Source organism: Lonchura striata, chromosome 10 (assembly GCF_050655825.1).
Source record: "Lonchura striata isolate lonStrDom1 chromosome 10, ASM5065582v1, whole genome shotgun sequence".
Taxonomy (NCBI): domain Eukaryota; kingdom Metazoa; phylum Chordata; class Aves; order Passeriformes; family Estrildidae; genus Lonchura; species Lonchura striata.
The window spans coordinates 23556484-23582596 of record NC_140712.1 but is presented as its reverse complement, the minus strand read 5'-3'; the positions used below and the strand labels follow the sequence as shown (position 1 = coordinate 23582596).

The window sequence follows — 26113 nt, the reverse complement described above, 5'->3', positions numbered from 1 at the left end:
AGCTGCCTCCCTGATAAGAAAACCAAAGCAATACCAAGCAAGACACCACCAGACACATTTTGAGAGCCTGCACTGTGCTCCAGCCCCAGCCATTCCCTCTGGAGCAAGAGCCTCTCCCTGCTCTCACCTCCATGGGATTCACACCTTTACAAGCTGATGGCTTCCAGAGGCGACGTGAGGAGCAGCAAACGGGCTAAAAAAACCCAAGGCCACCCTGATTTCTCAACAGACAGTGTCTTTCGGCTTCATGCCAATACCACTGCGAGTATCAAGGACTGAGAAAGCTTTAGGAAACCATCCCCGACCTGGAAAACAACCTGTGACAGAGGAGGCTCCCTGAGGGGGCCACAAGCAGCAGCCCAACAAATATTTTTCTCCATACAAACGGGAATGAGCTGCTTTGCTCCTCCTTGGCCAGCTGGGCGTGGAGTTCGGTGCCGGGCAGAGACCTCAGCTTGGGAAATCTGGCTTTCAACCCAACCCTTTGCCAGAGGGTTTATCCCAGACCCCAGAGCGGCTGTGGGTTCTCCATTCCAACCCAAGCCTCTCTCCAAAAGGGCTCCAGCTGACGTCTCCCCTCATCTGATAATTTTCCCCCCGCAAACCCAAAAAAAAAGCGCTTTTTTCCAGCATGGTATCAGTGCCCTCACATATATGGGAAGCAGACAGGGGCTGCGAGTGGAATGGGAATTCAGGCTTTGTTCTGCCTGGCCAGAGCCCAAGATCCTGCTCCTGATAAAGCTCAGGCGAGCCTCTCTGTCTGTGCAGGCACCTGGAGACGGGAGCCAGGGCTCCGGGGCTGCCACCGCGTGTCACGACGCCCACGACTCCTGCAAGTCCTCGCTCGTGGCGGATTTGCTGGAGTTTTATAGGGAATTAAAGGATTTTGGGTGCCAGCGTGGCCTTTGCAAGGAAACAAATCCCTCTGGTGTGCTGGCCAACCTGGTCACGCTGAAAGGATGAACCTGTACGGGGAGGTCGCGGGCTCCTGCCCGATGGAGGGATTGAAAGGGCTGGGGTGGGATGGGGGTGAGCAGGGATGGGAAGGGCCTGGTGCAGGAATGCCACCAGGAGAGGTGGAAGGGAGCACAGGGAATGCTCCTGGCTCCTCCCAAGGCTGGGTGGGCACCCACACACGCCAGATTTTCCGATGGCTGCTCCATGCACGGTGTGCAAACGCCTCCCAGCCCTCGCTGCAAGCAGGCAGCCTGGTCCACTCACAACTGCTCCCACTTCGAGCAAAGACTAAACAATTACTTCAGCAGCTCGGGATTTCAGCCCCACATGCACAGTGGAGCAGTGAGGATGCCCTGCTGGCATCTCCAGCAGGATCTGCAGCACCCTGAGTGCCACGGAAAACAGCTCTTGTGCCATCTGTGTGCCACGGAGGGGCCCTGCTTCTGCAAAATCCACAAACCAGCAGCCCAGAGAAGTTTCTGCTAGCCTGGGACAAGAAAAGACCATCCCTGAAGATCAAACAAATCTTTTCTTAGAATTGTAGGATTGTTAAGAATTGCAGAATTGTTACAGCTCTAACTCTTAAAAATCATTGAGTCCAACTGTCACGTTTTTATACTCCCTGGAACAGTGCTGTAAAACCCATTAAAGTGCAGATAAACAGAGAAAATCGGTGTGAGGGATGAAAATCAATGTATTTGCATGAAAGCCACAACACTGAAGAGCATCACTGCAGCCCAGACTCTGCAATCCCCATCTCCCACATTCCTCACGCTGTACTTGCCCATGGAGACTGGAGGTGACTCACACCAATTACCCTCCCTGGCCAAGAAGGACTTGTTTTCATTTCCACAAACCACAGTTTCTTAAAACAAAAAAAAAACAAAAAAAAAAAAAAAAGAGGGAGGGGGGAAATAGGAAAATGCCAAAATCCACAGAGAACTCCATGGAATACATCCGGTCCTGCTGCACTAATACGAATCCCAGACAATTCCAGGTTTGCTTGGGATATTCTAGGAGAAAAGGATTAATGAGTTAGCACAGAATCCCAGAATGGTTTGGGCTGGAAGGGACCTTTAAGCTCATCCCATTCCAACCCCTGCCATGGGCAGGGACATCTTCCACCATCCCGGGCAGCTCCAAGCCCCATCCAGCCTGGACTTGGACACTTCCAGGGATCCAGGGGTGGCCAAAGATTCTCTGGGAAATCCATGCCAGGGCCTCCCCACCCTCACAGGGAAGAATTTCTCCCCAGTATCCCATCCATCCCTGCCCTGTGGCAGTGGGAAGCCATTCCCTGTGTCCTGTCCCTCCGTGCTGTGTTATAGCAAGGACACAGCCAGTGGAACTGTTTGGATTAAAAAACTCTCCCATCTTTCTAGGACAAGCTCTCATCTTTCCTGGGAGCTGAATTTTCAAGCTGGAAAAAAAAAAAAACAAACTTTCTCAAGATTGGTCTAGGCAGGGTTTGTGGCTGCAACTCCCCCACAAGCTGTTTAGGGGCTGAAAGCAAAGGCTGAGCTCAGAAACTGCAAAAGAAGCAGCAAATAAATGACCTTCCCATGGAGAGGAAAAGGGAAGGAGAGGAAGGGGAGCAGGTCGGGCTCTTTGTACATCAAGGCCAGGGAGATTAAGGGAGCACGTGAAGGCATCCTCAGGGATAATGAGTCCAACACTGCACTCCCCCAACTCAGCACTGCAGGAGAAATGTCAGATTCCTCCCCTCCCTCCGGGGAAATCCATTCTAAAAAATAAAGTGAGAGATACTGGGGAAACACCAGGCATTACACATTAAAAAAGCAGCTTGTCACCAGCCAAACCAGACCCATTTTCTTCCCTCATTCCATACATATCACACATATAAAGAATCCACATGGATGTAGAGACTCCCCCTTCAAAAATCCCGAAGAATAACTGGGTGTAAAACCAGGGCTGGATACTTTTCCATAAATACATTCACAAAGCTCACACGAATTTCCACTCTGGGTAATTTTTGCCCACTATTGCAGGATTTCACACTGTTTCTGATGGGGATGTGGATGATGTGGAAGGCTCATCATTCATCCCCACTCCTACATGGTACAAACAGATATTGGTGTTATAAACTCTGTCAAGTCCTGCACTAGAATCTTTAAATTGTTAAAAATAGGAAAGAAACTGCACAGTTCACATATTTTATAAAGCTGGGTTAAATCAACATCTGCAAAAAATATCCCCGTTAAACGAAATAGCAGGATTTCATTAAGTAAATTGCAAGTTGGCAAAAATTCTGAAAGAAAGGGAAAAAGCCACAGCCAGCCCTGTAATTTAAACCTTATTTTAACTGTGACAGCATGGCTGTGAGAGGCTGCATTTCCAAAGGAAAAAATAAAATAAAGTTTAAAAAAAGTACCTGTTCCCCCCTGTACCTCACCTCAGTGTCTGCAGTCGTTACTGAAACGAGTTTTTCCACAGGGAGATGAAGAGGGAGCTGCCACCTCTGCATCCTCTGTGTCAGATCTACCAACCCTGAAAAACTCAGCATTTCCCACCAGAGGAGCACCTGGATGCTGGTGGGTGATGGTGCCTGAATCCCTCAGAGCCAGGAGGGCTCAGGGGCACCCCAGGGAGGCTGCAGCCCCCGTTCCAGCCCTTTCCCTGGAAGCTGAGCAGCCGGAACGCGGGATGGGATGGCTGCAGAGCTGTGGAACAGCTCAGCCTGGGTGACACTTCATCACTTGCTGTGCTCTGAACACATCCTGCTCCCCTGCACGAGCCTCTGGGGGTGCCACGGGGCTGCAGGGATGGAGCTCCTGCCTTGAGCATCCCACAGGAACCCCTGGAGGTGCAGGGCAGCTCTCGGGCTCTCCTCTGCTTTAGGGTGGGCGTTTAGGGCCCTGTTTTCCCAGCTGGAGGGTGCAGCTCTGGGGTAAAGCTGAGCCCTAGGGCAGGCAGGGAGTTTCCAGCTGCTTTTCCCAAGCTGCTGAGCCTTTCCCTGCCCGGGGTGACTCAGGCAGGCTGGGCTGGGCTGCGTGGGGAAGCCGAGCTCTTCCCACAGCCCCGGCCAAGGGCCCTGCAGGAGCCATCCCTGCAGGAGCGGGGACAGGGACACGACACCCCGAGGGCTCCGTTTGGGGCCACCTCCTCCAGGGCAACACCCAGCACTCGGGGTCCAGATCTGAGCTCCAGAACTCCAGGAATTCCGATTTCCCACCCAAAAGCCCTGCGCGTCCCGGGGGAATCACCTGGAAGCAGCACTCTGGGATCAGTAAAACCCATCTGGCACATACTGGATTCTGTTTGCTTTGAGAAGAATTGCAAAACCTCAAAACAAAACGTGAAAAGAGCAGCTCTGATCTGCAAACTTGGAGCTGAAGAGGAGCCCTCTCACAAAAAGGCCAATTATTTGCTTACAAGGTTTTGGCTGCGCTGTTTTTCCTGGCACTTACGCCACTGGAGTTATTTTGAAGGGCTGTTTGCTCCAGGAGGAGCCGAGCAAACAGCAATCCCATTTCCTTTCGGATCTAAACATCCGTTTGCCGTGCGAGCGGGAGGAAAACCCAGCCCCGAGTGCCTCAGGAAGCACGAGGGAAGGGGAGCTGGGTGCTGTGGGGAGGGGAGCACAGCAGCCCCCCCAAAAAGGGGGTCCCCGTTCCCTGCTGGCCTGAAATGAGAGGGAATGGTCACCCAAGGGGTCTGGGATGCTCTCCTTGAAGCAGACCAACAAAAGGACCAGTGGCTGGACCTTCCCACCTTCCTCAACGCTTCCACGGGGGTTGGACTTGATGATCTTCACAGGTCCCTTCCCACCCACACCAGTTCCAGGATTCCCCCTTGCAGTGGGATGGAGCAGCTCCTGAGGGGGGAATTCCAGGCAATTTCACAGCCCGGTGCTGGACGAAGCAAGAAATAAAAAAGGGCTGCACAGGCTATCTCATTGGAGGTGCAGCACCACTGGAGCCTTGCAAGAGAAAATTTGGGAGCAGAAGCAAGGTGGTTGTGCTGGGGGAAGTGCAAGGCAAAGAAGGACATGGAGCTGCTGGAGCAATTCCAGAGGAGGCCATGGAGATGCTCCAAGGGTGGAGCCCCTCTGGAGCCAGGCTGGGAGAGCTGGGGGTGCTCACCTGGAGAAGAGAAGGATCCAGGGAGAGCTGAGAGCCCCTTCCAGAGCCCAAAGGGGCTCCAGGAGAGCTGGAGAGGGACTGGAGACAAGGATGGAGGGACAGGACACGGGGAATGGCTCCCACTGCCAGAGGGCAGGGATGGGTGGGATACTGGGAGGAATCCTCCCAGCTATGCTGTCCACCCTTCAGTGAGCAAAGGGCCAGCTCGCCGGCGTGTTCCTAAATTTCCTGGCTTTTGAGGATACAAGCCAGGTCATTAACATTATTTATATGTTCCTGTGTATGAGTTTCCATTTGTTTGCCTGCTTAAAACCAGTCAGGTAGGAAAAAAAAAAAAAAAAGCAACTCCTGGAGGTCAGACAGTTACAAAACCCTCATGTCCATGGTCTGATGGACCCAAAGGATCAGCAGCTCCTTTAGAGGCATAACCGTTTCCTTAAATGCTTATTGTGTAAATATTTAAGCTACTTTATAAAACTTTTACAGTGTACTTAGGAAGCATAAATCTCCCCGGCGGAGCGGGGCAGGCGGCTTTGGGAACACCAACGGGGACATCTCCAATGCTAATGCTGCACCCAAGGGGCCCTGAGGTCACAATCTCAGGAAAATCAGTGCTGAGCTGCTCCCCTGGGCTCAGCCCCAAAGGCAGCATGGTGGTTACGTGCTCTGAGTCACTGCAGCTCCCAAAACAATGGGGGACTGATGGCTGCTGGGTGCTGGTGCGCAGGGAGCCCGGAGGTTTTTCCTCTTCAAAGCACAGCTTACGCTCAAGAATTATGTAATTCCAAAACAATCCGCTAATGCTCATCCGTTTTAAGAATGAAATGATTTTTTTTTTTTTTTTATCCCCCTGATGCCTGTGGAAGGTCTGGAGTCAAGCCCGACTGGTCAGAGCCCAATGCTGCATCCCTCACCAGTCCAAACCAGTGCCACCCCACCACACCAGCCTCTCCTGTGCTGCTTTTTGGGGAGATGAACTTCCCAGAGGTGAATATTCCCTTTGCATTGGGGAAAACCCCCATGAGCTGACGGACACATCTATATCCAGGCTGGTTTCCATAGGGAAACCGTGCAGCTTTATGGGATTTGCTTGGACACAGCACTCACCAGCTCCAATTCCTCAAATAAATGAGACCTTATTTAACATAGGAAATAACGTGTGTAAGGTTTTTTTCCCCCAAAACGGCTTCTCTACTGTAATTTAGTTGCTTTTGATGCAACAATAACAAACGGAATCAGGGAACTGGAAGTTTATTCTCTTTGCAAAGCACAGCTTGCTGTTGTATATGATGAAACACATAGAAAGTCTGGAAAAAACTTGGATGGGAGTTCAAGCACTGATGTTTCAAAGATGAAAGCGTGTTCTGCGATTAAATGTTTAAATAAAGTTTTCTGGTACTAAATCATTTAAACATTTTCACATTCCTCACATTTCTAGAAGCGCTGTTGGCTTTTATTTATTGTCATAACCCAGGGCCCTCAGCAAGCCACCAGGGCCACTTGAGGCAACCTGCTTTCCAAAGGGAAAGTTCTTTCTGGATGGTAAAAAGTCAGGAAGAAGAAGGGAGCCTGAGCCTGATTCTCCACCCCCCATTTATTCTCCAACCCCCGTCATATTTTCCTCTTTTTTTTTTTTAACAAATAAATCCTCCCATGCTGCACATGGGCACAGCCAGGTTCTGCTCCAAATATTGACCAGAAATTCAAAGTATTTCCACTGACTTCACCGTGGTTGTATTTAGACAGCTGAAAATCAACAGCAACCGGCCTGGGTGTTCAAATTGTCTTTTTTAGCAGCTCTCAGGCTGCTCCAGGGTGCTGTCAGTGATGAAGTCAGAATTGCCCGTGGGGACATGGAGCAAAGCTCCACCACCAGTGCCTCCAACAGCCCCGGGAAGAGGAAAACCTGAACTCCTCGAGCTTTTTAAGAAGGTACAACTCATGCAACCACCAAACCCAAGGCTCCAGCCCAGCAATGCAAGGAAGCTCCAGCCTGGCCTCTCCCAGCCCTGCCACAAAGCTTCGAGGAACGAGAAACTGCAGAGAGATCCAGGAAAAATGGGGACAAACCTGCCATGAGCCAACTCAGAGTGGAAATGCTGGCGAGGTTTTTACTGCCGGACAACGCAGCAGCAGCAGCAGAGGAAGGAAAACCTGAATTTCTCCTAAGACAGAGCTGGATAAACAAAACGTGGTTTCCAGAGCCAGAAGATAACTGGGCTCAGTCACCCAGCACGCCGCTGCCGACCCTGATGTCCTGATTTCCTTGTAAATCCATCATTAAGGAATAAAAACAACAGCCCAGGCTCAAGGGGACGTGGATGAGTCCCGAGCACTGCCCGGCGCCCCGGGATCCCTGGTGGTTCCATCCCTGCTGCTTCCACTGAAGCTCTCCCCAGGAGCTCCCAGGGCTGTTTGCTTAACATGGCCCAGGATAAAACTCCCTATTTATTTTGGCACCACTCGCTCCGAAGGCCCTAAAACCCAAATAAAGTCCGTCCCCCCTCTGTGTGTATCTCCAGCTATTGACGCTGCCCGGGACCAATTTGCAAATCCAAACAAACGTGCTGTTGTGTAATGGGGCTGGAAAAACAATCAGGAAGGGGCTGGGGGTGTGCTCACAGGTTCCTGCTGAGGGAGGGCTGGAAGGGGCGGCAGCCCAGGCAGAGATTACAAGAAATTCAACTTTTACTCTGATAACAACAGGGGCTATTTTCTGCCCGTGACATCACGCTCCCAGCCCGCCACGAAGCAGGGCAGATGGTGCTGGTGGAAGCCACGGAGGACTTTGCTGGTTGTTCCAGTGGCCAACATCCTACAGTTCCCTCTTTTAAAAATAGCGATTTTCTTTTCTTTACCACTGCCTCACAACCACCCAAATCCTCTTTGCTGGCTCAGCTGATCCGAAGATAAATCACAGCACCCAAAATCCGTGTGAACAAGCCCAGACCCTCTCACCTGCACTCTCCATCAGAGGGTACAACTTATCTGCCCTGTTTTAGTCCTGTTCTGTAGAGAAAAGATGGATTGTGCCCTTCAACTGGCTCTTCCTCCCTGTTGGCTGCAGTTAAGTATCTAAAAAAACCATCTCAGACATGGACATCTGTATTATCCTGAGATTAATTGCAAGAATTGCTACCCAAACACCATCAAAACGGTCCAAAATATTATTAGCTCTTTAATCACATGCAAAAGCAACATCTCACTGAGGGAATTCAAATTTTAAGGGCAATGTGTCATTGCCTGGATGACTCTGGATAGGAAATGGAGCTGGAAATGGATTGTGGGAATAAATATATTGGTGTATTCTGTCTGCAGACACAGAATTGATGTTTAAGTGGTGGCATTAAGCTACACCCACATAACTGAAGGATGTCAGGGCTGGAAAAGCACAATGCTGTGGTGTGCAGGGCAGGGTGAAGTTAAAACTCTTATTCATGAGCCCATTATTTCAGAATCAATGGCTAAAACAAAGAGCTGCCACAAACTTCTCCTGCAGCTTGAAGGACCAACCCAGAGCCCCATCCCATCCACCACAGAGGTTCTGCTCAGCAGAAAAAGGGTCTCCTTTCAATGCAATGGAGAAGAAAGAGCAACGGCTCTATTTTAGCCCTGTTGCTATGAAATGTCTACAAAAATAAGTCCTGCTTGTGCCCTCCCTTAGGCACATCCCTGTCCTGCTCCTCCTCGCAGCCCTGTCCCAGCCAGAGCCTGGCCTTGGCCAAACTCACCTGGTTTCAGGTTTCCTGACAAACCCCGAAACATAAATACATCCCTAACTCTGCTGGGGAAGCTGAGCCAAGTTTCTGGCAGGGCTGTGCTTGGGATTGAAACAAGGGGGGGGTGGAAAACCACAGCGGTTTTGACCCCAAACCAAGACTCCCCCCTCCAAACTTGGCAGTTCCCACTGATTTTTATTTTGACTCAAAACTCCGGGCTCCAACACCCTGCTTGGGGAAGGGGGAGGTTTTCAGAGCCCTGCAGGACACCCAGCTCCCTGCCTGACACTGGATACCTTGATGGAAGTGTGCTGCAGCCACGGTGAGGAAATCCCAGCTTTCACTGCAGCAGAAACCCCAAAACGCAGCGGGCTGCTCCTAAACCCTCCCTGCAAATCCCATCCATGCCCAGAGCCCAGCACTTGGAGGCTGCACACAAATATAGCTGCAGGCATCTTTCCGAGGGCTGTGGAGGCCAGTTTAGAAGCAGGATGTTTGGCTGAGCTGCTCTTCCCTCAAATAAACACCCACGAGCTCACTCAAGCAGAGAGGCACCGCTCTGGGAGCGCTGGAGCCGCTGCATTTCCACCCGGCCAGCCCTGATCTCCCCCTGGCTCTGGCAGTGCCACCAGCCTGGGTGGCACCTGGGGGAGGCAGCCATGGCCACAGCTCTCCAAGGGCCCCGCTGGAATTCTGGCACACGCAGGGAAGTGTTTTCTCATCCCCCTTTTCTCACAGACCTGCCGGGTTGAGTTAGTCAGAAAATCTCTTGTTTTGGAAGCTGTGACATGCTGAATTGGTGAGAATTTCTTTCTGCATCACAGCTCAGGGAATGAATCCAAGGTATCCAAGCTGATGCTCCCCGTCTGGGAGTGGATGTGCATTCGACACTCAGTGTTGCCTTTGTAGTTTGGAGACCACCAAAGCTCCAATGTGTGCAACTGCAGCACCCACAGGAGCCACAGCCTCACCCCTGTGCCACCACTAACCCAGGATAAAGACACAACACTTTGGCAAAACACTTCTGCTGTCTGCTCTCTGTACACCCTCCTTCAGTTCATTCATGTGACACAAGCATTAAACACAGCTTCAAAGGAGAAACAAGGAATAGAAGCTGCAAGATAAGCCTGTGCTGTTTCCCTCAGCCACTGCAGAAATGCTCCTTCCCTCTGTTCAACCAACCTGTGCCCACCCTCACCACTGTCCTGAGGACTGGATGTGAGGAGCTTGGTACTTTCTGCAGCTGGCACACGTGAGCTATTAATGCCTGAACCAATTTCAGTCACTTGCCTGCCTTGGAAGCACCCCCTGAATCCCTAAAACCTTCCTGGGTGTAAAACACGACTCCAAATCCCAGTGGGTGCCTCCTGTGCTCAACACATGCCAAACACTCATCCCCAGGGACGTGCACCAAGGCAGCCCCTGACCCACAGGAGACCAAGGAACAAACAAAGCCAAGTCCTGACAGCTCTAACCCAAGCAAGGCTGTGCTGGGATGCTTGGAAGTGGCACATCCCAATCCCGGCTGCTCCCTGTGCCCCACCGTGCTCCAAGGTGGGATGGCTCCAAAGCCAGCCCCAAATCCCAGGAGCACAAACACCACTGATGTGGGAATCCAGGGATTCCCTCTTGCTGCCCTGGGACCCTGGCAGGGCTCAGAACCCCCCTGGACAGAGCCCCCAGAGACACTGGCTGTGATCTCTGTCCATGGAAAAGAGTTTTCAATCCTACAGGATGAATTACCAGCTCTGAGGGTTTGATATCAGTAATAATTAAGTGTGGCACGGGTGCAAAAGTAAAATTTTAGGATTCTAGATGAAGGGTCCAAAGGGGACAAGCTGGAGGAAATTGGGTGTGCCTTGTCCTTTTTCTCCTTCTTCATGCCCTCCATGTCTCACTGTGGTGTTGGCATTTTTCTGTTGGTTCAGGCTGGGGACACACTGTCCAACGTAGGTGACAGATATTGGCACGTTCTTGTAAATCCAGCCCAGGGAGTTTCTGGTATTTAATGTTTGTCACATCCCACTGAGGGCAGAGCCCCACACGCTGCCCTGCAGGACAGAGCTGGGCAGGGCAGCAGAACATGTTAGAGGTAAACAGAATAAACAACCTGAAACCAGCACAGAGGAATTATGATTTCTCCTTTGGCAGCGGGGCAGAAAGAGACTTTCTACAATCTCAGAATGATCAATACCTCAGATTCTGACACACAGAGGGAGGACAGAGGAAAAGCTCTGGGGGCAGGGGGAGAGCCGGGCAGCCAGGACCCAACGGTGCCAGCTTGGCCCCGGGCTGGGGAAGGCAGCTGGTTCTCATTGAGAGCCTCTGCAGCCTGCATGGGGGGACAGAGCCTGCAGGGAAGGGCACAGGGAGGAGCAGGAGCGGCCACAGGATCGGCATTAAAATAACATTGTGTGGAAATCTCAATGAGAGGGAGAAAAGGGGGAAGAGGAGAGGAACCAGCGCTTTCTGCGAGGCAGCTCAGGCTGACCTGGGATTATCTGCTGGCTCCCAGCAATGCTCTGGTGCTGCTTGGTTTGTCCTCAGTTAAACCTGGATTGAGCACCCAGCCAGGGCAGCTCCTTCCCTCCAGCACCCCAGGCAGTCCAATGCACTCCCTGCCCACCAAAACCTTCCACGGCTTTGTCTGGGCACACACAGCCCCTCTCTGGGGCAGCCCAAGGCTCTGGGAGGTGACAGCCCTTCAGCCCTTCCATTTCATGGGGTTTTTCCTGCTGTTTCTGTGATTTAAAGAGATCAGCTCCAAAGTGCAGCCCGCTGGGATGTGCACGGAGACACAAGGCTGGAGGGGAAAGGGATCCAGCCCCACTCCAACAAAACCTGTTTGGTGACAGACCTCATCTAAACATGCACAAGTCCAGGATGTGAGACAGGTTCTCCCATTTTCCCTTCTGAGATTCAATTTCTTTGGAAAAAAAAAAAAACAAACCAAAACAGAATTCAAGCCAAGAATCAGGAAACTTCCCAATATTATTTTTACTGTTTACCTTTGTTTGAATACTAGCTATAGCCCAACTCAATTTCTTGTGTTTGGCTGCTCACTGCCAAGATCTCAGCTGAATTTTCTGGGACCAGCTGTCCCCAATTCTCCAAACACACACAGGTTTCCTCTCACCCACAGGGAAGGGCCATGGAGAGAACCATTCTCGGGGCTGTACCAGTGACACACTGCAGCACATGGAGCTCCAGCACCCGTTTCCTACAGGAATAAGCCCTGGGCATCCAGTTTCCTTGAAAGCTTTGAAAAGCCAAGCTCAGCTTTTCCTTCCTGCAGGTTTAACATGAGCTGACACTTCCCAGTGAGGCAGCAGAGCTCGGGGGACTGCGGAGCTCAGCACATAAAACACCCAGAGCTGCAGCCTTTGAAGCAGAGCCCTTCAAAGACAGGCACATACCAAATCTACTGAGGTTTTCTACACAAACAAATTCAGCATGGCAAGAGCAAAACTAATTTGCAAAGATCTTTTAATGTTGGAAGTCTCAAATGACCGACCCTTTCAAGCACAGCTGAATTCAATCCGGCTCTGAAGGTCTGCACTGGCGATTCAACATGGAAAAGACACGGAGATTTCAAAATATGTGGCTGCAATTACTGGGGAATAAAGAATGACTCCAATTTTCTTGTTCCAGTGATGAAGGACCTGCCCAGTGTGCTCCTAGTCTGTAACCTGGGAAGTGTGAGCGAGTTTTTTTTTTATAAAAAACATAATTCTGCTGACATTTCCCTTCCACTCAAATAACTCAGCAATGGGGGAAGAGCAGCTCCATGAACTCACAGGATCTTTACCTTAGTTTGTACCGTCCCAGGAATTTCTCTGTTCTGCTGGGGGTGGAAGTCCCCTCAGTCACACACAGGCACTGAACGGGCTTGGTGCAAATGGAAGAATCAGATGAATTCCCATGCTGGAAACCCCTGTGGCATTTAAAGATGAGCCAAAGCAGAAACGGGCCCGTTCTGGGTCTCCACACAAGCCAGGAAACCACCCTGGGATCTGGGGGGCTGGGATGACCCCACCAGAGACAGGAGCAATCCCAGAATGGATAAGGCTGGAAAAGCCCTCTAAGATCAGCAGCTCCAACCATTCCACTTGTTCCCAAGTGCCACAGCCACGTGGCTTTTACATCCCTCCAGGCATGGTGACTCCACAACAGCCCTGGGCAGCTGTGCCAGGGCTGGACAGATCTTTTGGGGATGAAATTTTCCCAAATATCCATCCTAAACCTCTGCTGGCACAACACCCAACTGCATCCAACACTCCCTGAACTGGCACAGCCACACTGACCCAGCTCTCAGCCTGGATCAGATCCAGGAACAGCTCCAACAAGGCACTGACACAGCTCCCATCCCGCGTCCTCACCTGCACCCTGCAAACCCACCTGAGATGGAGCAGAGAGCCCCCAGGCAGGGCTTGCAAACTGCAGAGCTGCCACCCAGCCCAGGCCCCAGCCATAAAAAGAGCTCCACAATAGTGTTATTTATTTTTTTGGAGTCACAAATGATTTCCAGCAGCAGGAGGGTGAGGGATGCGGCGCTGGACCCGGCACCCGGCCAGTCTCATAAATGGTTGGCAGCCAGCAGAGCAGCAAACCCATTTCTATTGAAATGAGCTTGTTACTACTAATTTTTACTGGCTTCCTGGTCGATTCATAAAGTTTTGTTGGGTTTGATTTTTTTTTGGTTTTTTTTTGCAGATTCAGAAAGCGACTCCGTGACACTTGAGGGAAACTGAGCCCTGGCCTTGCCACCAAGGACTGCTCTGCACCCAGCCTGGGCACCCACAGCCTCTCTGGAAACACTCTTGTGTTTTCAGGGCTCCATAAAACCTCAGCAGAAGGAGTTCTCCAGAACAGCCAAAACCAAAAGCTGCTGGATGCAGTTTTACTGTGAGCCCAAGCCCTCGGTGGCAGCTGCAGACACTTTATAGGGAGGGATTGGGTCTGGGACATGAAACTGCCCATTTTCACATCTGCTCCTTCTCTCCACAGCTGGATACCCTGAGCTGCTGCACCAGACAAACCCAGCCAGATCTAACCCTGGAGCCTGAGCTTTTCACAAGCACCAGTGACTGTTTGCTGTGAGACCTGGCAAAGCTTTGGATCACAGACCCGTGGAATGATTTGGGTTGGAAGAGACCTTTAAGATCATCCTGTTCCACCCCCTTCCGTGGGCAGGGACACTTCCCACCACACCAGGTTGCTCAGAGCTCCATCCAAACTGGCCTTAAACACTTCCAGGCTGACAGCTCCTGTTGGGCTGTGTCACTGCTCCTCTGGATTTTAAAAAGAATGCTGGAAAAAAAACTACCTATAGTTCATTTTTACCTACAGCTCTCACTGTAGGGTTTAAAGAGCAACAAATACTAAAGAGAAAAATAAAACAAAAGAAAAACAAACCACCAACAAACAACAGACAAAAAACAAGGACACAATGACTGTGTTTGCCACAGGGCTGAGGGGAAGATGCAGCGTTGCTTCCATTTATTCAGGACCAAGGGAAAGCAGAACCCTGGGAGTTCCCAGCCAGCACAGGCCATGTTTGCCTTCCCTGTGCAGGACAGGGATGCTCCCAGACCCCACAGCCTCACGCAGGGGGGGATGAATCAAGTGCCTCATTCTTCCCCGTGGACAAACTTGGCTTTTCCTGGCACAGGATTGCACAAACGGGGCCTTGTGTGAGCTCCACACTCAGCAACAGCAACAGGAACAGCCTTTGGAGCAGCCAGGAGGGGAAAAGAAAGGGCAAAGGCAAGAAAAGGGATGTGCTCTGCACAGCACGTCCGTCCCAGCAGGAGCCTCTCAGGCAGGTGGGATAAATCTAAATTTCCCATCAGAGAAACAGAATGGGTTGGGTTGGGTGGGCTCATCTCATCCCACCCCTCCACGAGACCTGGCTGCTCCATGCCTAATCCAACACTTCCAGGGATGCAGGGGCAGCCACAATTTCTGTGCCAGGGCCTTACCCACCACTCCTCACCCAGCACCTGGTGCTGCAGCTCCTGCAGGTCCCTCTTCCCTGATTTAACAAACAGCTTGGTATTGCTGTGTGAAAGCACAAAGCAGCTGGCACTTCTTTTTTTTTTCAAGTCTTTAACATTCTTTGGCTTCTCTCATGGAAAAATCTTGGCAAATGAGACCTTAATAAATGGAAAGAGCTGAAAAATAGCGTTTCTGCTGGCAGGTTCTGCTCCTGCTCATGGAATACACAGATAAAACCAACACAGTTGTGTCTCCTGCCCTTCCGTGGAGCCACTGTGAGAAATCCTGCCTGAGCATCCCTGGCATCAAGAGATGCTCCTGCAGCAGCTTGAAGACTCCAACTTCTCCAGCCTGGAGCAGCCTGATCCCTCTCAGCTGCCACAAGCACTTGGGAGGAGGAACATCTCCAAAGCCATAAACCAAACACAGGCACAGGAAGGGGAGGGCAGCTCTTCCAAGCCCAGGTGGGGACGTGGCCAAGCTACAGTGGGGGCAGCAGAACATCAGAGCCCATCAGGGACAGTGAATGTGACACCAGGGCACTTCCATGGATTGCCATTGGGAAGGGAGGGATGGCTTTGGTCCAGCTTTTGCTCTGGGAATGCACCTGGAGCGGGTGGGGGATGCTGCAGGACAGGAGCACCTGGGCTCCTTGAGCCCTCAGCAAAGACCTCCTGCATCCCCCAGGAACACAGAGCTGCTGTGAGGGGCAAAACAAACTCTCTTGCACTGCTGGGAATTCGACTTTTTGGCAGGTTTCATCCATGAAAGGCAAAATGCTGAGGGCAGGGAGCGACATCCCAGCCTGAGCCTGCTCCCTGCCAGACTCCCTGGGGAGGCAGGGACAGGTTCCATTTTGTGAGGGTTTTCAGGTCTGGACATCAGAGGCAACTCTTATCCATTTAAAGATCAAAACTAGGAAAATACAAGAAGAAAAAGAGGTGGAAACCTGGGGTGTGGGGCTGATCCAGGAGATGCTGAGGCAGAAGAGCTTTGGGTTTAATTCTGTTTATAGCCTCTGATGCTGGTGGGTTTTTCCCCACGTATTTTCCCATATCCAAAGCCTGGGATGAGGAACCAGCTTCCCCTGGAGGAGAAGCTTCTCTGGGAAAGGGGTGGTGGGACAGCAGCACAGTCCAGCACTTCCATGCAGAGCTGTTTGATCCCTGCTCCAGCCCCAGGAGCTGCAAAGGCCATTACCAGTCAGCATTAGCAGAGGTCAGCCAAGACAGACATTTCCATGTGAAATGTTTTTGTTCTTACAGAAAAAAACACACCCAAACAGGAATCCAACAGTCCTCAGCATCCCAAGCCCAGACCCCAGCGCTGCACATCTTCCCCTCTCCATCCTCCCAGCGCTCTGCCCCTGGGGTGATGCCATTTTTTGGGGCTGGAGAAGAAAGACTTTTGCCAAGGTGAGGAGGCCCTGGCACAGCTTCCCAGAGCAGCTGTGGCTGCCCCTGGATCCCTGGAGGTGCCCAAGGCCAGGCTGGACCAGGAGCAAGCAGGGATGGTGGGAGTTGTCCCTGCCCATGGCAGGATGAGCTCTAAGCTCCCTCCCAACCCAAACCAGGATTTGAAGAATCAACCAAGTGACAGGCACAGAGCAGGAGCTGGGACAGGCACCCCCCAGGAGCAAGGTGGGACCCCAGAGAGCCAACGTCCCCCTCCTGCACCCCCACCCAGGAGCAGGAGCCTGGAGCAGGGCTGGAATCACAGCCCCACGTGCCAAGCCAGGCTCTTGGGGAGCACAAAGAGCTGAGTCTCCTGTGCCAGGAAACTGAACCTGTGGTTCCAGGGGCTCGGGGCACTTCAAAGCCCTCCCAGCACTGAAGGGATGGACTTTTCAGCTGTCGAGCAGAGAAGCAAAACCCACACAAACAAGCAGTGTTCCAGAAAACCAGGTTTAACCATCAGCAGCTCCCAACGACAGGGGGGATGTTTTTCCTGAGTTTTTTTTTTTTTCCTCCTCCTCCTAGTTTGCCTTTTTTTTTTTTTTTAAATTTCTCACTAAAAGCCAGCTCGAGCTCCCACAGCACACAGCCCTTTTGGGTCTGAGCATCCTCCAGAGGTAAAATGCTGAGTTAGGTCTTGGAGCCCGGGAAAGGAGGTGCCTTTGATGAAGAGCAAATCTCCAGACTTCAATGGCTCCGGTGAGCGCCACACATTTAATAAGTTATTTCCGTGGAAAACCTTGGTAACTCAGTTATGAATCAAGCCTATAAACACCTCTCACTCATCAAAGTGCCACAAAAAAAAAAAAAATCTATTACTGGGACTGTGAACACAAGCCTCTCTCTACAGGTCCCCTATAAGAAGCCAAAATTCCTCCTTCAAAACATTCACCGTTTTCAAAGGTCATAAATACACTGTGTCCAGTATTCAGCAAATCCCTTTAAAAAGCAAAACACAGGCACAGGGAAAAAGGGAAGTTCAAACAAAGCCGGATCCATCGGATCCATGCTGGTTAAAGGACACAACCAGAGCTACATCAAAGGAACTTTTACTACCTAGAAAGTTGTATCCAACCCCTAATAGGGTGCAAGAATGTACCATTTAGGCTAAAAGATTAAACTAATTTACTTTTAAGTAACTTGCTTACTTCCTGATTTTTTTTTTTTTTTTTTAAGGAGTGATGCCTAGGTGCTTGGAGAAGTGAGGGATGTGATTATTCTGTGATTCAAGGCCAAACATCATAACTGCTCAATGAACCACAGACAAAAACATATTTTATCTGGGTCTTGTACTTTCCTCCAAGAACTTCTAGGTTGAAAACATCCAGGCTAGCTGTGAAAATCCATCCCAGTTCTAGGTAACAGAGGGAGAAAAAACAACTTTCTCCTCCTCTGCTGGAATATACTGAGAACTTCAGAGTCTTGCCTCCAAGGGAACCACGCACCCCAAATTCTGCCCATGGAACCTTCACTTCAGGGCATCGTCCTGCCCGGCTCCCTCATGGAAAATTCTCCTCTGGGGCTCAGGAGCTGCGTGCACACACAAACAGAGGCATCATCTGCAGAGCAGCTTTCATCTCTGCATCAGGCACGGGGTAAGACCAACCTTCTGCCACCCTCGTGCAGCCTGTGCCACTCCAGGCAGATGATCCCGAGGCTCTGGCAGCCAGTTTGGATTTTTCCCTTCCTTCTTCTGAACAAGGCCCAACTGCAGCTCCCAGATTTTTTAAGGACAGCTCTGACTGTCCTCATTTCTGAAGTGTGGCCTGTTGGATGGTTCTAGAACAAAGGGACATTCTCCACTTCCCAGTCCAGGGGACACCTGCCCTCCTGGCAGACTGTTTTTGGAGGCTGTTGCTCCTGCTACACAGGATGCAAAACCTCAGAGGAACCTTGGTGTCCCTCCTCAGGAGACCTTCAGCACAAACCACTCCTTCCCACCTCCAGCAAACTCCTCAGCCTGTATAAAATTAATTTCCCCATCCCACACCCCTGTCCTGGCTGAGCTCTGCACTAATCCCAGGACCAAGAGCTCTGCACTACAAGCCCATAACCCACAGGGTATTTTGTATAATCAGCTGCCACTGGCTTAGAGCACCTCTAGAGCTGCACAGGCACTGCCAGGGCCCATGCCCTGCAGGGATGGAGCCACCTCCCCACACAAGACACGGGTTCAGGTGGCACCACGAAGGTCCACTGCCACCACAGCGCTGCCACCCACCAGCTCTGGGACAGCTCAGTGCTCCAGCTCTTGGTTTGGTGGCCCAGCATGAGGCACATGGAGATACTATCTCCTCCAGCCTCGACCTAGGGTGCTTCTCTTCCATTGGCAAGTCATCTAATTAAAAAACAAAAAATCCTGAATTGCTGCTTGCTCAATGCTCTGAACAACTTCTTCACCTGCTCATGATCTTCCCAGGTGGAATGTTCTCTGCTGGGTTACTCTGCTTATGGATGCAGCACTGCTGTCAAGAGGATTTGGACATAACGAGGAGCCCAGCTGGCCCCAGGATCCATGATCCCTTCACCTTCTGCTCCAAAGGAATGGCTGAACCCCAGGAGCTGCCACCTGAGCTCCCCACAAATGGGATGTGAAAAAAAAACTGCCCTTCATAAATCCACTGGCTCCCGTGGGTTTAGCACCACCCCAGAAAGACATTTTTATATAAAAGGAAGGGGCACACCTGCACCTCTGTGAAAGGGACAGCACTGAAAGCCCAGGGCACAGCTCCCAGAGCTTCCCCACCTTCCCTTCCAGGAATTAATCCATGATTCACCCCACAGCTGGAGAAGCTGCCTTTGATGCCAGCCCCAGGCAGGGCCAGGAGCTGCACATGAGCAAAGCCCCAGGGAGGGCAGGTTCTGCTCTGAGGCTCTCCCGTGGGGACTCCAACATCCATGGCCATCCACAGCCAAGTGGGAAAAGCCTCCACAGCCAGCAAAGAATTCCTCTCTGAAGCACACTGGAAAATAGATGCACTTTATTTCCCGTTGGCAAAGTGAAACTATGGAGGAAAGCTGTTTAATATAAAAACATCTGACAAAGCACCTCCAGGATGTATTTTTTTGCATCAAAGAAGTAGCTCTTGGCAACAGGCTCGCTCCTCCGACCAGGAGAAGTTTTAGCCAAACCCTGATTGTTCTAGACTGCACAGGGGAAGACAAGCCAGCAAACCTACAGTTAAATATGAAAGAAAAAAAGAAACCAAAACCATTACTGGCCCAAACAAACATCTGTCTGTGATTAAACTGGATGCACAGCTATGTTGTGTCTTTTTTAAAGGACTTGTTTCTGCAGGGAGGGAGGGGAGAAGGGATGAAAAGGCTCCAGGGTGGTGCTGGGTCAGACCCAGCCCCCAGCCCAGAGCTGTCACTGAGACACAGCAAAGAGCCTATCCTCAAAACCCAACATTTCCCCCCAGAAGAAACTGCTGTCCTATTGCTGACAAAAATACCCTTTTTTTCTATTAACAGGTAATTCCAGAACCTCTCCCCCAGCCCGGAAAGGGCAATGTTTGCCCAGTTGCCACACACATCCGCCTGACAGATTTAATGGGCTTTTTTTTTTTTTTTTCCCTTCTCCTAACACACAGGATCTTCATAAATTTCCTTGTTAGCATAAATCTTGCAGCCTGTTATTTCTGGGGGGGGGAGAGGAAGGGAGACGTTCACTTTCTCCATTCAGTGGGTTTTAAAATATGCTTCCTTAAGTTCATCCTAAATATTGCTGGAGGCAGAAAAAACCCTCTGGCTCTCGCCTGGAGCTGTGGCATCACCTCAGCAAGGCTGAGTCACCAGCTGGGATGGATGCTCCTGCCTTCTTCCTCCCTTTGGGACCCTGCTCCCCAAATCCAATGCCCCCAGCCCCACCACTGCCCTGCAAAAACTTCCCCATCTTAAAAAGAAAAAAAAAAAAATCAGAAATAATTTAAATAAGCTCCTGCCCATTCAGTGTCTGTTTTTTATTCTGTTAATTCTCAGCTTTCCTCCATCATCATCAGTCACCAAGCACAGCTCATCTCCACATGGAGCTCAGCACCTCCTGGACATCAGCAGAGCTGCTGGAATAAACTCATGCCTGTGCTTCCACTTCCAGGTGGAAAACACCTTCCTGCTGCTTTGGAGCACGGACAGGAATTCATCCTTCCTCCAACAAACCACCAATTCAACATTCCTTCTTTAGGATGCACATTTTCAGCTACACATGGGTTCAGAGCTAAAACTCTTGGAGAGTTTTAGCACATGGGAAGTGATTTCAAAGTTTAAAAAAAATCCCAAAACAACTATTTTTGGAAAAAAACCAAACCAGCATCTTCCCTGGGGATGGCACAGACACCTAGAGATGCAAGGCCACCTTTTGGTCTCCCACCTGGCCTCCCCTCAGGACCTTCAGAATTTAAATTCATTAACAAGAACTTTGGCCAACGCTCATCATGGGGCTTTTTCAACAGAAAAGTCCCTCCCAGGGCCCTGTGGGATTCAGAGGAAGGCAGGCAATCCCAAAGCCCAGGGCAGCTGCTCCATCCCATCCCATCCCACCCCATCCCCTGCAGAGAGCTCAGCCCTCCACACGCCTGGCAAGTCTAACGGGTACAGCAGCTTCTTGGCATGTGCTGGAGGAGCCAAGTCTGAGGGGAAGGGAAAAAAAAAAAAAATTACTACAAATGTTCCACCAATTATGAGTCACGAGGCTGAGCTTTTGTTCCTGCCTTGCTGGATTTTGCCCTTTCCCTGGTATTTCCCCAGCTCCGGCCGGGAGCCGCGGGGACGCCGGGACTGGCCAAGGCTCTGCTGGCTGCCAGGGGACAGACAGACAGGCTCAGCCCAGGCCAGGGAACCACCTGGGTTTAAAATACAATCCCCAAACAGCAGGTTTTCCTCAGCTCTGCCCCCCAGGCAGAAATGAACCTAAGGAGGAGAAGATGGAGCCTCTCTTTGTGCTGGACGTGGCACTGCCCGAGCTCAGGAGGAGGGAACTGCGGGGTCAGACATCTCCAAGTGCCTCTTCCCACCAACCCAGATCTCCCCAGGCCATTGCACCCCACTGGGAAAACAGCAGCATCCCCATTCCAAGGGAAAAGCTGCGGCTGGACACTGATCCTTGCACAAACAACTTTGTTCCAAGACTCTGAGCATGAGATGAAGGCTCTGGGGTATCATCCAGGGATCCAGGTCACATCCACCCAACCACCCACAATTTGTGCTCCCATTTAGCCCTGACTGTTCCTCTGAACTTTACAGTGAGCCTGGCATTGCACTGAAGACTTTCTGTCTTTTTAAGGGCAATATTATAGCCATGGAAGGTTCTACTTTAAAAAAAAAAAAAAAGAAAGCCCTCTTTTTGATTAACACATATGACAGAGATCATCTTCTGCCTTCACGCTAAAACCTCTTGTTTAGAAGTTCATCAAGTAAAGGAGAAACAGGAGAAGAATGGTTTTCTTTGTTACACAAAATTGAATTTTGTGGTTTTAGTAGGAAAAGCCTTTCTGATGATCAAAGCTGGACCAATAAATAGCAGTGGCTTGATGCTAGATCCAAAATGTACTTATTTTTGGAAGACAAGTTAAATGCACACTGAGTACACAAGAGGAGGCAGGGAGGACCACGTGCTTTGTGTATCACTCCCACAGACCTACACTTCAAGCAGAACCATTAAATGGGTTGAAATGGAGAATAAACGAACTGAAATGTGGCAGGTAGACTGGAGCCTAAGTGGGTTTTTCCCTTGTACTTCCCTGTGATGACATGTATGGGTTAACTTCAGCAGGGCTCTTATCCTCTTTCAGCAATCGTGAGCACTGGGGAAAAATAAATCACCCAGCCCCAGACTCTTATTAAAAGTTACACCATTGGAAACGGCACAGGGGGAGAGGAGGGATCTGGTTTCAGCACAATCTCGGTCACATGTTATCATTATATTGTTCAAGGAAAAGTTAAAATCTCCCTTCTCTTCCAGCAAACCCACCAGATGTCCCATAAAGCCTGAGCCATGAGGGAAGCTAAACCATTACAATCTCAGGATCCCCTCTTTTTCCAACTTGGCTGCTGAAATCAATGCCAATTATCAAGTTACAACAAAAGCCACTGGCACGGGGAGCTTTAGGGATGTGCATCCAGCCCTAGGAATGTTTGTTAGGAATTGCAAACACATATTTATCAGAGCACAAAGCTGAATTATCCCAGTCCTGCTATCAATTGTCCCCCTGCTCTGGACACTTGGCAGCACAACAAAAGCCCGTGGGACACCACCGGGACACCTGAAAGGACAAGGACAAGGGAAAATCCCCAGAGGGGAATGTGCCACCTTGCCATGATACAGACCCTGAGCTGTTTAACACCCTTTGGAGCTGGGATCAGCCTAAACAGCCCCAGGAATGCCCAAGTGCCACCAAACTTCTCGCCAACCCGACCATGAACTCTTGCAAGGAAAGAAAATGAAGAGAAACGCCACGACCAAGGGACCAGTACCCCAAAGGTCCTCTCCAGCACCCCCCTGGACTCACAGCATCCCCCAGGTGAGCAGCAGATCCCATCACCTGCCCAGCAATCCAGCAAGGAGGCTCAGAGGTGTCCAAGCCCCACCCCAGCCACTGAACGAGGCACGTGGGGCTCCACCAAAAATCATGTTTTTTCTGCCTTCATCCCAGCTCTCAGAGCATGAAGCAGGCAAAGAAATTAAACCTGGTCCTACAGGCAGGCCCCTCCTGAGACACCGAGGAGAGATGTGGGATGGTTGATGCAGCCAGAGCCCAGCACTGAGCCAAGGACAGCCCCAGCTCTACCTTCTGTCAGGCAAAACCACCCCAGGCCCTGCAGAGCCCCATTAAGTGAATGAAAGGTTGCAGGGTGGGGCAGAGCAAAAAACCAGGACCTAATTAAGCCAAGCTTTGTTCGTGATCTTCAATGGCTCCATAGCTGGGAGCCTGCTCATGAAAGCAGGGATTGCAGCCCGGGGCCAGAGCCCAACAGGTAACACCAGCCCGACGGTCCCGGCAGGAACCAGCCCAGGGCAGCAGCTCTGGAGCTGCCTGGCTGGCCTGCCATGGAGATGGGGGCTCACAGCCCAGCCCCACTGCCCTGCAGCCTGGACCGGTCCTGGTGGCCTCCACACGGACACGAGTGGCCCTGTGGCCACCTCCAAACGTCCCTGCTCATGCCACAAACAGCATCTCACCACAACATGCAGACTTCTATGGAAAACCAGCTCAAATAACTGTTTTTTGTCCTTCTCGTCACACCCAGAGCACAAAGCAAGAGCAGGACCAGGACCCCCGTCCCCTCCTGCTGTCCTGCCCCACCACCAGCCCCCCATGGCGGGGAGGAAAGGCGCCAAGAGCTGCCAACCTGAGAAATCTCCGGGCGTGACGTTGGGAGAGTTTGTAGCCTCTGTTTCAGTGTAAGACAACGTGGAATCTGAGAGATCTGGGGGGAGAAAAAAAAAAAAGAAAAGAAAGCACTTTTAGTCCTGCTGCGTTTGCCAGTGCTACGTGAGCACTCCTGGCTGCTGGGCTTCCCACCACCTCCCCAAGAGAAACTCTCCACAGAGCCAGAAAGCAGCGATTAGCTTTGTAGCTCCACCACGCAAATGCAAAGTTTGAATTGCCTCGACCACAAAAATAACTCCAGTTAAGTTGATCAAACAAGTAGGAACTTGGTGCTTACTGGATAAAGTTACATTAAGCCTCTAAACAAGTCAGAGTTACTATACTTAATTATCACCATTAAAATTCTTGAAGCTGTTTATTCTTGCTTCCTTCCTTCCTCTTTGCTGAAGCGAAGGAAACTTTGTTTTAACAAGTTAAGAGTCTTTGTTATTCTCTCTTGCTTACACCCCTCTAATTAAGTGCTCAACTGTTTGCTCACAGATTAACTATTATTTTTCCAATCAAACAAGCCAGTGAAGCAAATTTCAACCCCTGGCTGTTGTTTTAATAAAGTCACGTGTCGCTCACTATCATCTCTCCCTGCAGCACAAGCAGTTTCTAAAAGGAATTAACTTGGAAGGGGGAGCGCAGGGAGGGACAACTCCTTTTTTTTTTGCCTCCACACCTAACAAAAAAAAGGAAAAAAAGCCACCAGCTGCCAACTTGGCCTCGCAGGCCACTCTGGTCACAGCCCTGTGGCGATGGGGTGCACACATGGCTGAGCTGCTCCCAGGCAGGGCAGAGCCTCACCTTTGGCAGGGGCAGCTCCTGCCTTCCCCCGGGGCTGGGTGGGACAGGCAGGCACTGCTGTCCCCTCCTACCCCTGCCAAACCCCATTTGTCTCCTCCCTGTCCCTGCCCCATGGCAGCAAAAGCAGCTCCCCCTGGTCATTAACCCCAGTAAATCACTGGCCAGGGGATAAAGGGAGAAAGGCCCCAGCTGCACCCATCCCAGCAGGAAATCCAAGAGGAATGTGGGATTCCTCCTTTCCCTCCCGTGTCTCTGCTTCCCATTTAATTGCACAAGAAGCAGGGCTGAGAAAGGATGGTGAGGGTGCAGCTCAAAACATCTCCAGGCAAACGTGTAGCACACAGGACCAGGACCCAGCATCCTGCACTCTGCACCCAGCCTAGCCACCCCAAAGCTGCTCTCACCAGCTCTGTTTGGAAAACCTTCTAGAATTCCCCAGGAAAAGTGACACCCCGTTCAAAAATTACTCAGTGCTAAGTTTCAAAGACTTTCCATCTCTTTGCAAGGAGCAGAGGAAGGGTAATAGCTGCCTCCTGCATGGAGCAGCACAGCCAGGCCTTTATGGAAATGGCACCCAGGAGCTCCCACTCCCGCAGATTACACACACAGACAAAACATGACGTCTGGTAACCTTTCATTACGCCTTCATTAAAAATAGAGCTTCATATTATTTTGGAAAATATGCATGTGTCTACACGGTAATTTGGTAGGATAAACTGGCATCCATTTACTTCTTAAAACCCGTCAGCTGATGCTTGCTCAGAAATAATGAGGAGCCATAAAACCCCGACTTGTTGGCTTTTGCCCGACGTGCCAGGTAGGGCTGCCTCAGAACCAACACCGGGGCTGCACCATGAAAGAGTTCCCTGGAGATCAAAAGAGACAAAACACGTACCCAGTGGCTTTTGCTCATCATTAGGAGACAGCCGAGAGTAGGGAGGTGGTGGAGACTCTGGAAAAAACAAAACTTCAGGTTAGTGCTGTGTTCGGTTGATCAACAAACCCTCTCGCTTTCTCTTTTGGGGTAGGAACTCTTCCAAGGTTATAAACACCCAGTGGAAAACTAAACACTTGGAAGCAACTGGAGACCAAGGTTTTCCTAATTTTTGAACAATGGGAGTTCCACCTTGAACTTTCAAAGTGGGCTTTGCTACTGAAAATGCTGCACCCCTCTGCCCCATCTCTGTGCCTGGGGACCCACAGATTGAGTCACACAAAGCATCAAATTGCTCCCCAAGAACCACATTTCCATCATCTGGGTTGGGAGACAACCTCCCATGGGTGGAAGTGCTCCCCAACACTTCCCAAGCACTGAAAAGAAGGATTGGGTGATGAGAAGACTTCTCTTGGCACACAGGGCTGGCAGCAGAGGCAGGCTGGCTTCACCCACCAACCCATCCAAGTAACTCTGGTCCATCCCAAAAGGCCTTGGCACAAAAGTGGCTCAGGAGCAGAGGCCACTGCTGTCCCTCTCACCCTGAATCCATCCCAAAAAGCTCCAGAGCTGCTGTGCTCCAAGTTCAGCAAGTCCTCAGAGGTGCTTTGCTGGACCAGGTCATTCAACCAGCTCCAACTTGCACTTGGAAGAGTCAAGACCACAGGCAAGGCCAATGAAGGTCCTTCATCAACTGCAGGCCCTGATTACAGGGGTTTCTCTTCCCCTTCCATAGCATGACAGTGATGTTTCTTAAATTGTAACTTGCCAA

The 26113-nt window shown here is 50.8% G+C and overlaps 1 protein-coding gene across 2 annotated transcripts in view; it reads right to left on the bottom strand.

Moving 5' to 3' along the window:
- SMAD6 (SMAD family member 6) overlaps positions 1–26113 on the bottom strand; it is a 42309-nt gene that overhangs the window by 12890 nt on the left and 3306 nt on the right. For both annotated transcript variants that reach the window (XM_085589028.1, XM_085589027.1), the window contains exons 2-3: positions 25303–25359; positions 23578–23655 (exon numbers count right to left, since the gene is read on the bottom strand). In XM_085589028.1, the coding sequence (XP_085445154.1) occupies positions 23578–23655; positions 25303–25359 (135 nt within the window). The remainder of the gene's footprint in view (positions 1–23577; positions 23656–25302; positions 25360–26113) is intronic.